The 12,285-nt window shown below is 38.3% G+C and overlaps 2 protein-coding genes across 2 annotated transcripts in view; one reads left to right on the top strand and one right to left on the bottom strand.

Annotated features, from left to right (window-relative positions):
- The window catches only part of LOC103464644 (semaphorin-3D), a 43,464-nt gene extending 41,032 nt beyond the window's left edge, over window positions 1-2,432 (bottom strand). The window contains exon 1 of the mRNA XM_008408876.2: window positions 2,253-2,432. The gene's annotated coding sequence lies outside the window, so the exon portion shown is untranslated. The remainder of the gene's footprint in view (window positions 1-2,252) is intronic.
- Window positions 2,433-5,030: 2,598 nt separating this feature from the next.
- The window catches only part of ssuh2.1 (ssu-2 homolog, tandem duplicate 1), a 9,115-nt gene continuing 1,860 nt past the window's right edge, over window positions 5,031-12,285 (top strand). Inside the window, exons 1-9 of the mRNA XM_008408871.2 lie at window positions 5,031-5,112; window positions 8,096-8,185; window positions 8,889-8,981; window positions 10,142-10,232; window positions 10,304-10,433; window positions 11,067-11,127; window positions 11,336-11,460; window positions 11,774-11,836; window positions 12,084-12,163. Of these exons, the coding sequence (XP_008407093.1) occupies window positions 5,088-5,112; window positions 8,096-8,185; window positions 8,889-8,981; window positions 10,142-10,232; window positions 10,304-10,433; window positions 11,067-11,127; window positions 11,336-11,460; window positions 11,774-11,836; window positions 12,084-12,163 (758 nt within the window). The 5' untranslated portion in view covers window positions 5,031-5,087. The remainder of the gene's footprint in view (window positions 5,113-8,095; window positions 8,186-8,888; window positions 8,982-10,141; window positions 10,233-10,303; window positions 10,434-11,066; window positions 11,128-11,335; window positions 11,461-11,773; window positions 11,837-12,083; window positions 12,164-12,285) is intronic.

Here is a 12,285-nt window from a genome sequence, read left to right as displayed (position 1 = left end):
TTGGTTGGTTGGTTGGTTGGTTGGTTGGTTGGTTGGTTGGTTGGTTGGTTGGATGGTTGGTTGGTCGAATAACTATTCAAGTAACTATCAAATGCTTGGTTGGTTGGTCAGTTGGTTGGTTGGTCAGTTGGTTGGTTGGTCAGTTGGTTCCTCTCTGACCCCTGACCTCCAGAGCTGCAGCAGCTTCTCTTATGAACCAGCTTCCTCCGTTTCCCAGTCTGTTTTTCTTCCCACAGACGTTTGGAGCTCCAGACCTTCAGCTGTGGGCTGGAAGAGGAAGAGGAGGGGGATTCTCCCGGCTGGTGATGAAGAGGATGTTTTTTCTGGGCTTTTCAGCATCAGTATGCATTCTACATATTTCATGTGGGTGTTTAGTTGTTTAGTTTTCAAATGTTTCCATGATGGGATTTTAACTCGCAGGATGATGAAACGCCGAGCAACAGATTCTGGTGACTCCTGAATGATTTATGACGGTTCAGTCGGAGCGGGAAAACCTCCTGCTTCGTCAGATTCCTCTGAGGCGACATCAGAGGAGGAAGAGCGGAGAACTGCAGGACAGCGAGGAGACGGCGAGCGTCATGCAACCACGCCTCACTGTCTCCAAGATAAATATGCTGGAAGGAGCAAAAACAGCTGTCAGAGTAAAAACTGACATGCGGAGAGTTATTTTCTCATCCTCAGCTTAGATCGTCTCTTCAGGGAAACATGGAGTCATCATGGGTATTAAAGGGTTAAAATGATTTTGTTAATGTTGACACAGAGCAAACATCTCAGCTCTTTGCTCATAGAAGCTACCCTGACACTTGGACCAGAGTTTCAGCTTTAAACTGATACAGACCAAAACATGACCTGCAGGATAAGAGAGCCTGATGGTAAACCACGGTGAAGGCTCATGTTACTGAGGGGAAACAAGCAACTCTGGACCCAGAGAGCAGAGGGATCAAACTGGTTTTATCATTCTGGTTGGTAATGGCATTACTATGCCATTACCATTATATTATTGTTTATCGCAATAACGTCTGGGATCAATACTACACACTACGGTGCGTTCAAGTTCTCTGCTAACATCAGTCATAAAGGGATTTTCCATGACTTGTCCTCACCATCCAGCTGTAAACTGCTGCTTCTGAGGCAAAACAATGACACAAAACAACCAGGACAACACACACACACACACACACACACACACACACACACACACACACACACACACACACACACACACACACACACACACACACACAAACACACACGCAGGAAGCAGCAGAGAGGTTGATGCTGACTTCCAGAACAGGAAAGGCTGAGACAATGAGGGGAGGTTCCCCTCTCTGATCTCTCTCTCTTGTTCCTCTCTGGTTTGACCTACTCTGCTGCTGGTCCATGAACGCATCAGGAGGATTTCCTCCACCACATCTACATCTCTGGTCTGAACCGTTTCAAAACTAATTTTTCATTAGAAACAATCCGATTTACGAAATATCAGTCTCAGAGTGATCCAGAATCACCTTGGTAATGATTACACATCATCACTGAATGATCCAGAAGGACGTTGAATGATCTTAAATCACCAGTACGTCTGATTGAACCTGAACACAACTCAGTGACGTCAGAAACATCCAATCCTCCAAACAGAAGAAACACACCTGGCCCAGTTTGGTTTGACACTACTGAGGACTCTGGGTCAACATGAGTGAACCCGAGCCAAAGCTGATTTAAACAGAACCAGGACCATTAATTAGTATAGAGATAAATGGTTATTTATCATCTGATAAATTTATCAGATGATAATTTATCATTTATGGGGATAAATTTATCCCCATTCATGACAAGAATTTTGATGTATTGTTGCCTTGATAAATTCCAATTAATGATGTTTAGTGATACAAATAACACTTCTGTATGTGACAGATATCCTAAATAAATTTTATGTTTTTCAAGAGTATAATTTGTGTGTTTGGGAACATCATTGCTGTGCCATCAAAAACATGCGATTAGCTAAAAAAAGAGAGGGAAAAAAAAGAAAAAAGTTTTCATCGTCACTTTTATCATTATCACAATTGTACCTAAAAATATAATGTTAAAACTTTAAATCCATATCACCGAACAAGCAATAAACATGACATTTTATCAAACGCCATCATCAAAATCATAAATCAAACGCATCAAATATATTGATCAATGTTCCATTATCTATTCACTACTAATCAGTAATTTATCCTTGATTAAACTACCTGCAACGGATTAAAACTCACCGAACCGGATTTCTGCTGCCGGGATGTGGACCTCCGGACCGGTACCAGGGTTCTGCTGCCGGGACGTGGACCTCCGGACCGGGTTGAGGATGTTTCTATCTCAGTTCAGTTAGAAGGAGGAAAGGTTCTGGACCGGGTCCAGCAGGCACCGCTCTGCCCAGAGATGGTCCAAATAGAAACTAACGGAGAAGTTCAGCTGCGGCTTCAAGCTGTCTCACAGTGCTGCGTTCACTGACTGCTCGGAGATTCTGCCTTCATTCCTGCTGAAAAGAGACCGACTGACTCAGAGTTTAGTTTAGGAATTCAAATGCTAATATACTTTATTAATGAAATGTTATTGTTACAGATTTTAATTTAAAATTCAGTCATTGTAGATTTTGATGGCTGTTGGCAGGAAAGATTTCCTGTTCGGTCTGTATTACAGCGAAGTTGAAGAAGCCTCTGACTGAAGATGCTTTTTCTACGACAGTCTCATGAAGAGGATGCTCATAATTTTCTTTATTTTATGTGGAATCCTTCTTTGCACGTTGGTTTTAATTAGTTTTTTCTTCACCTGCTTGGTCATTTTGCTCCTGTTGGCTCAGTCTTTTGGTGAATTTCTCTCAGTTCAATCTTCTTTTATTCTATTTCCTCTTTTCAGTATTTGTTTTCTCATTCATCGAAATTGTATCTGGGTTTTTATTCTCGGGTTTAATTTTTGCATTGATCTTTTCTCAGTGTTCGGAGAACAGTTTTATGATTAAAATCGATATAACGTTCTTCTAAAACCCTGTTATTGAATTTAAACATCCTTCTAGACTAATTTTTTCATTACCACGAGAAAAACATCTGAACTTTGCAAAGCAACTCTAAAAGATACAAATGACATGCAAATAAGATGTGAATGGATACAAAGAAAAGACTAAAGAGAGAAAACGATCAGCAGTAGGAACTAAAGTGGTGGAAAATCAGAGAAGAGACCCAGTTCTGGTTCTTACGGAAGACGATTAGGGCCACCGAAAAAAAAAAAAAAAGAATTCTGACTTTAATCTCAGAACTTTAAAGTCAGAATTTTTTTTTTTACTTTAAAATCAGAATTCTGAGATTAAAGTCAGAATTCTTTTTTTTTTTTCGGTAGCCCTAATCCTCTTTTGTTGGTTCTACCTACAACAAGAATTGGCCAAAATAAATCACTAAAATTGAATAAATTACAAAAATCATTAACAAAATAACAAAGTAAAAATAAATAAAAAATAAATAAAGGATAAATTGAGAAAACTTCTATTTGCAGCCAATAAAACATTTTTTTACAGTTTTATGCATTTGTGCATTTTTCTCTGTGCAGGTTTTTTTCTTTTGTTTTGTATTAATTTCATAATATGAAACGTTTTAAAAAAGGTAAGTTCTTCTAGATTTATGGACAATTTCTGAAACATTCTGTAATTATTATTTTACAAGTCCTAAAAATAGACTAATTTCTGGATGATTTCCTGCATCGGTGCATAAAACACAACTGATTAAGTTGCAGTAGCCTCGCCTGGCCTGAAGGTGGCAATGTAGAGCCTCCAGAATGTAAAATATGTTTTATTATTTAGGAAAGCAAATGGATCCAGTTCAGCTGCTGCTCTGATATCTGTTTGTTTTTTTCTCAACAACAGATGAATAGGAGAACAAAAAACAGGAGGAGATGTAAATATATAATTATTTTACATCAGGAAATGAGAAGAACCCAATTTTATTGATCTAAAATATGAATATGACTTTAACATATCCAAATACGTGATCAATCTCACATGAAGAGCCATGAATGTTGGAAAAATGCTCGCTTTAAAAGCTTCAGCAGGCGAGACATAGACAACTGTAATCATTTTAAACAACAAAATAGCATAATTAATTAGCACTTAATTATGTTTTCATGTTTCCCAGATTACTGACTAGAATTTTATGATATAACTTTAAATGTTTCAACGTCACATTAATAATTTCAGAGTCAGAAAAAAACAACAAAGAGCCTCAGCTGAAGATATTTTCTTGTGACTTCTGGAATCACACAGGGCAGAAGACCTGCCAGAAAAAAATATTTTTCATAAAAACAGATTAATATTAAAGGTTTCTCACAAAACTTCTGTTCATCTGCTGAATTTTATCTTTATTTATGCCTTGATATATTTTCCTCCGTTATAAAACACTTTTTCTCTTTATTTACTTCACAATAATAATATGTAGAAATATCTTCATCTTCAGGATGAACTTATTGTAAAATGAGTAATAAACAGGTTAACGTGTGTTTACAGTTCAGGTTATATATCCCACAGGGCATCGCGTCAGTGAACGCGTCACCACATTTTAGAGCAGAGCTCCCCCTGGTGGCGCTATAGCGTTAGCACTAGATTTATGAATAGATTAGGACGCAACAGGAATCCAGAACCATAAAAAACAAACATTCAGTCCACGGACAGTTGCTTTACTCTAAAGATTGGATGCAAATAATCTATTTATTTAGGCTTGTTTTTACATCATTGAGCTTTATTTCTACGGTTTTATTCTGAAGATGTAAAATGTGAAGCTTTTTGGTTGACTTTTGTTTTTAAATGTGTTTCACACATACATTTCACATTTATATTATTTTATCTCTACATTTTAAAGATGACTTTCTTCTCCGTTGAAGAACACATTTATTGTTTTTAATTCAACATTATTATTGTTATAATTTATTTTATGTACCTTGCTGCTGTCAAAAAGTTTTGTTGTGAAAGTCCTGACCGGAAGTAGTGTGATATTGCGGCAGCTTTACTTTTTGTTGTTTCCAGGTTCGCGGAGTTTTATTTGCGTTCTGGGCAGGTCCGGGTGAGGAATATGGACGAGATGGACGGAGAGCTCGGTGAGTTTCAATTATTTTAACAGCGAACTTTTAAATATGCAACTTTTTCAACAAGTTTTTCACATTTCGCTGTGATGCTTCTTTTTTCTTCTTCTTCTTCCGAACTGAACTGGGTCAGAACATTTAGTCCGTTTACTCTGATATTTTTGTTCTGAAAAAGTTTCCTTAAAAAGTTGTCTGAGCAGAAAAGGCTTCCAGAGTTTAACTGGAAACAGCAGAAAACAGAAACAAAGTTCACAAAAGTTCTGCTGAGTTACAGAACCAGTAGAATAAAACAAACCCAAGGTTCTGAGCTACAGAACCAGTTCAGGTTTTGAGTTAAAGATCCAGTAGAATAGGAGCCCAGGTTCTGCTTTCAGCATCCAATCGGAGTCAGATTACTGAATGTAAACTGCAAAGATGTGTAATTAATTCCGTTAAATGACTGTATCTGTAGATAATTATGTATGGAGCTCCAGCAGTGCCACATTTCATGATGAAGTCATGAATGATTAAGTTATGAAATTAATCATTTTGACGTATCATTTATTATATACATCCAAAAACAATCATAACATAGTTAATATACAATTAGCAAAAATTGTTAACGAAATAATTATTTGATATTTTAAGTTTTTTTCTTTTGCTATGTCAACTCTACCACTCAAATTGTTTTATTTTCATTTGATACGGATGGAAATAATTATTGATTAATTCATGTGTTATACTGTGATGCTTTTGGCTCCAGATAACTGTGGATCAACAATGAAACCTATAGAGAGTCTTAGCATTTCACTTTTGGTTGCTCTAAAACAAAAGGATTAAATGGATTTTAAGGACATTTCCATGTTTTCTTTCAATTTAAGAAAAGGAAACTTCTCAGGTTTCTTTGTTTTATTAAATTCTGTTCAATTTGGTGTAATGCAATTAAATTCACTTCATTCAGAAATGTTCCAATTATTTAAATGCTGTTTGTTTCTACTGATTGTGTCGTTCCCCTCGGAGGTGGACTAGAACCCCTTCAGTTTTATGAAATTAGATCAAAGTATTTCAGAGAAATCTGGGAAATATTTTTAATAGATGTAAAATCTGGAGTTCAGTTTTCATCCCAGCAGGATAATCTTTGTGTGTTTTTTGTTTTATTACCATACATGTGTTCATTTTTTACAGCGCAGATCCTCTGGTCAGCTGAGGAGTGTGACTGGACCGATTTACTCCAGGTCTTATCTTTACTGTCAGCTACCAATAAAAGCTTCAAACTTTTCACTTTAAACCTTAACGAATTTACTCTTTTGTCAGACCAACACATGCAGTTCCTAACTCTAAACTTGAAGGAAAATTATCCTTTTTTTAAAAAAACAATATTTAGTAGAAATTAAAATCTGAAACGTGTGGCTTGTATCTTCTAAGTCAACTTCCCGCAGATTAGAACGTATACAGACTGAACATTTTCTCCATTCTTCTTCATAAAGCGCCTAAACTCTGTCTGGATGTTCAGGCTGGCTCTCCTGCTGGAAGCTGAACCCAGTCTCAATCGCTAACTGGTTTTCCTCCTGCTCTGTCCATCCTGCCATGGCATGATGCTGCCACCACCATGCTTTACCATGAGGGTAGTGTGTTCAGGGAGATGTGAAGGGTTAGTTTCCCTTCACACACATAACACTTTGTAAGTTTTGTTTTGGTCCATCCATCGTCCATACCAGTGTTTTTCAAAGTGGGGCGAGGGGCTACGTGGGGGTCACAGAAAGTTTGAGAAAAGATGAGAAAAACATGCAAAAATAAATAAATAATGTCATAATAACTTTTGTTTGTTTTTCAATCGTTTTAAAAATATAAATTATAAGTTAAGACTAATTGCTTTCTGGTGCTCATTTCTGATTGGCTGCCAGTCAAATTCATCAAGCTACGTTGCTTGTCAAGCTAACTTAGCAAGCAAGAAATGGAAAAGTTTCTGACAAGAAAGAAAAGAAACTGTTGTAGAAAACCATAGGAACTCTGGGAATAAAATTAATTTGACGTGATTAATATTAAGTATTACATATTTTGTTATAATCAAAGCAGGAAATTGTGATGAAAATTTATATTATTATCTGATAAAAAAAAGTCACAAAAAAATCATCTGATAATCAGAGTTTCCCCCAATCTATTATAAGCCTGGCGGGCCACCAGGCTCTACTTGCCAAAAAGTTGATGTTTATTTACATATTTTGCAGCATTATTTATGAATCTGCAAGCAGGCTCTGGGGCTGAGCTCCTGTAATCAGTGGTCTTTGTTCTCACGCTCCCTCGCTGATTGTTTGGAGGTTTTCTGCTAATGACTCCATCTCTCCCTGCTTCCTGCTCTCCGTCCATCTGGGCCCAGATTGCCAAGGGAAACACCTTCTCGCTGATATTTTTACCCTCAGCCAGAAGTATTGTTTACAGTCTCCGACTCCGCTTGTATTTTTATCCGCCAATAGAGCTGGAGCAACGCGATCAGCTGGAGAATGCGCGTATTCTCCGGTGTGGGTGAGACGTAATGATCCTGTTATGTAGAACCAGATTAAATAAACCTAACCCAGATGGTTTAGACGCGACATAAACATGCAGTTTCAGGCTCCAGTGTGTGAAAGTTCTGATCCAGTCAGATTTTCTTTTGTTGCTGATTAAATTTCAGTTCCAGCTTGGGAATGCTTTATTATCTTCATAAATAACTGAAGAAATTTATTATATGTGGAGAGAAAAACTAAGTTGGGCATCTAGTTCCCCATTTCTGGGTGTGGCTCCATGGTAATCAAACCAAAACATTCAAAGGTAGAGAAATATCTGCAGAGATCAGATCATTTCTCTCTTTTAAACACCTGGAGACAAAGACGGGAGTCATTTCAACACCAAAGAGTTTCATCCATCCATCCGGCAGCAGATTGAGTCTTTATGTCACAGATCTTGTTCATAACTTCAGGTCCTTTTTAACAAAGTTACCTATTAAAACTTGAATTTCTCTCCATGACTCTTCCTGTTTCAGGCTCATTTGATCCCAGCACACCTGATGAGGGCCCATCGCCTTCTGGATGGCCGGGGGACATGGATGGATACCAGGACCAAGAAGGAGGAGGTGAGCCTGAGCGCTAGCTTTGCAGCACCATGTTGTGAGTGGCAAACTAATCTTGGCTGTAAGCTGGTTCTGATCCAAATGAACCAGGTCCATTATGTTTATTTAGCAGTGATGCTAGCACCCAGAAAGGGTTGCTGCTGCTGCTGCTGCTGCTGCTGCTGGAAGGAGAGCGAGAGAAAGTATTCTTCCTGTGTAATTTTAAGACGTTTTATCACCTCAAAGGCTCGTGTGAAACTTTTGTTTTATTTGTGAAAGTTCAATAAGAAGCCATATTTGTACATTCACAAATGACACACTAAATATTCTGCTTCTAGTGTTACATAATCTAATCCATGTTTGGAAAGTCTACATATTGAAGTTTTTACACTAGAGCAAATTAAAATGTTGAAGGTTGTAAAAATTAGGTGAACTCACCCTTTAACCAACTTCAGCTCTGTCATATTCATTATATTTATGCTTAGTATTGTGATGGATTACAATAATCTCTCAAAAAAAAAAAACACGTCAATGCATCTGATGTATGTACCTTACAGATATTGCATGCCAACCATTTTTGAAAAAAGTACAAATTGGGGATGACCAGCCTAGCCATGCTAGTTGTTAGCCAATGAAAAGCTAACGGAGCAGAGAAGAGTCTATTCATGAGCTTCAGAAGAGGAAAAACACCATGAAGTAAATCCATTTTCACCTTATTGTGTTTCAGACTCATTTGATCCAAACATACCTGAAGAGGGACCATCAGCGCCCCCTCCTGGATGGCTGGAGGACATAGATGGATACCAAGGGCATAAAGGAGGTGAGAGAAACAGCGAGAGCGAGAAGAGAGCTGTTATGTTCCTGCTGAACCTAATGTGCAACTGAAGAGTCTCATGGTGCAACAACATTACACATGTTCACATATCTGCCCCTCACAATATGGCGGAAGCTGACATACGACCAAAGTTATTAAAGTTAACAAAAACTAACGAAATAATGAAAACTGAAATTGAGAAAACCTTTTCCTTAACTGAAATAAGTAAAAGCAGTAATTAGTTGGGAAATTTTTTAACTAACTGGAGTTATATTATGCGTTTATAAAACTAGGTAACGCATACTGAAATTATACATATAACATTCTATGTTTTTGTGTTTATGAATCTGTTTATTAACCTTTCAAACTGATGGAAAATTAATTTTTTTTGCCCCCAAACACGTTGTTCTGTCAGTTTTTGGCAAATTACGGCATTCCATCATGGCAGCGTTTACTACGTCTGCAAAATGGCGACAGCAAAATTTGGGAGAAAACGCCAGAGTCCGTTGGTTGTTCAACAATAATTAAATACATTTACTGAAAATGGTATCTTCTGCTGAATATTCATCACCCAATTGATTCATACATAATCACAATACCACACTTTAATCTTTCTGAAAAATTTAAAAGGATGAAAAAACTAAAAACAACTCTACTTTTAGTATCTGATAAAACAAATGCACAGTTTTGGTTACTAAACATTGAAAACATACTTATTTACAAAATAAGCAAACCGAACCTTGTGCCTCTATGAAGAGGGCTGCTAATAACAAGCTACATTTGATCAACTCCGCTGCAACTTTTCTTCTTTTTTTGTTGTTAAGTTGCTTTTAATTAATAAACCGGAAGCTGTATTTTCAAAATAAAAGCATCAGACATAAAATCAGAAGTTAATCATATAAAACAAAGTAAATCCATAAAAAGAGATACAGACAAATAAAGAGCTTAACTTTGGGTTATTTACAACTATAACTAATAAAAACTAAACACTATTTAACTATTAATAACTAATAAAAAACAGAAAACACTATAAAAATTAACTGAAATAAACTAAATTAGATAAACAAAAGCTAAACTACAGTGAAAACCCCATTACAAACCTGCATGAGGCCTGACCTCCTGTCTGTCTGAGTGTGAACGTGGGTCCACTTCCTGTCTCCCTGCAGGTCCAGAGGACGACGAGCCGCTGTACCCCCCACCCCCCGCCTACAACCCCCAGCCTGAGGTCAACAGGAGCACCTCGGTCCCCACCATCCGGTAAGATCGGGCCGGTCTGGGTCTGACAGCGGCTCCAGATAGGGCTAACCCGTCCTTCGGTTTGTCCCCAGAGTCCCGTCCATATCGGAGGACATGGCCCGAGACGCTTTGCTCAGGTTTGTCGAGTCCAAATGGAAGTACAGCTCTAAACCGGCCCGGAACCTCACTTTCAAGGACCTGAAGCCCGTCACCGTCTACCGGGTCAGAACCCAACTTCTGTCTGCCGCAGCAGCCTCTGACCTGGCTGCTTGATGCTAGGAAAGGAATATTTTTCTCCAAATTATTTTTTATGTTGACTATATTGTGACTGCATGGTGTGAGACACATAATCTGAGAAAAGTTGAACTCCTCTGCCTTCACCCAGTCCAAACCAATCAGAGCCAGGGGGCGGATCTTAGCGCTGTCAATCATAATCTGTTAGCAACTGCTAATAGATCCTATTGTAAATAAATGCTAAAGTTAGTTACCTTAGCCAATGATGACAGTATTTTGTTTTCAAACTAAATACTTAACCCCAAATTATGTATATATTTTGCTAACTAAATATTTAATTTCTGAACTAAATATTTAATTTTCAAACTAAATATTTAGTTTATTCCAAGCTAGATATTTAGCTCTAGAGAGCGCTAAATATTTAGCTTGCTCACTAAATATGTAGGTTCTAGCTAAATATTTAGTTGAAATGCAAAATAGTTTGCTGATAAGCAGCAAAACCCAACTTTTATTTTGATATTCCACTTCCTCTTATCAGCAAGCCAATTTGCATTTCGCTAAATATTTAGCTTGAACCTAAAGGTTATCGTCTTCATCCATTTTCTCGTCTTCCTCCCTCAGTATCGACTGGAGACGTACACTGAGACCAGAACCAGCGCCTGGCAGTTGGAGCCCTACAACGGTAAACCTTCTCTACTAACCAGAACCAGTTCAGGTCCACTCAGGATTCCTCAGTGGACCTCTACAGGAGACTGGTTGGAACCTCCTGCAGAGGTCTGTGTTACAGCAGCTCTGAAGATGCCTCTGACTGACTCTGGTAATCTCATAAAGAGTATTAGCAGCGTTATGAAGCACCTTTCTTTCCGTGTCTGTGCGTGGTTCTGGACCAGGCCAGGCGGTGGACGGCCCCCAGTACGGGGCGAGCCCCCCACCGTGGGACATCCCGGTGTCGCCGCCGCAGATGTACTCCAACAGGGTGGAGAAGATCCGAGTGCCACACTCGTCCTTCGTGAAGGTCCGACCAGGGTTATAATAGTTTGGGGTTTTTCATTATTGTTTAGTTCTATTCTGTTTTGCCTAATTCAGTTAGTTTTAATTAAAATTTTTATTAGCTAAATGTTTAGTTTTTATAATCATAGTAGTTGTTTAAATTTTTTTACACTTTGGTTAAATTTTTGAGGTGCAGAATTTAAATACTTTAAAGTATTGTGATTATAATTGAGTAATAAAAAATACTATTTTCCAGAAAGGGTTATGGTGTCTTGTGACTCCGCCCCCTACCTGGCCCGGCAGTCGCTCTCTAACAGCCAGGTGTGTTTGTTTTTCAGGTGTGCCATAAATGCCATGGCTGTGGGAGGACGCGCTGCAGCGGCTGCTTCGGCCGAGGAATGGTGAGCCGGAACCTTCATCTCATAGTTTCTTATTTAACATAAACACCACAACTGCGAAATTTAGTTTTTTTTTAACATTAATGGAACATCAACAAATTTCCATTTGTATTGTCATATGTATAAATAACATATAATATATGGTTCTGTATTTATCGGACCGGTTCAGACGTTGGTTCCGATATATCGTGCATCTTCTGCTGAAAATGGATCGACTTTAACAAACTCCATCTTTCTCTTTGTTTCTCAGAAACGCTGCAGCTTCTGCCACGGTAACGGGCGGGCCAGAAAAAAACGCTGCACTTCCTGTCACGGCCGAGGCCGCCGCAGGTGAAAATGCTTCTTTATGCTTTAACTTCCTGCTGAGGGGTTTAGCTCAAACTGCAGAGTTTAGATTACACATCACCATGACAACAGAGCAGGCCAGACCTCATCACCATGACAACAGAGCA

The sequence above is a fragment of the Poecilia reticulata genome, linkage group LG5 (assembly GCF_000633615.1).
Source record: "Poecilia reticulata strain Guanapo linkage group LG5, Guppy_female_1.0+MT, whole genome shotgun sequence".
Classification (NCBI taxonomy): Eukaryota; Metazoa; Chordata; class Actinopteri; order Cyprinodontiformes; family Poeciliidae; genus Poecilia; species Poecilia reticulata.
Note: the sequence above shows the minus strand (reverse complement) of the source record. Positions and strands in the feature narration are given on the sequence as shown.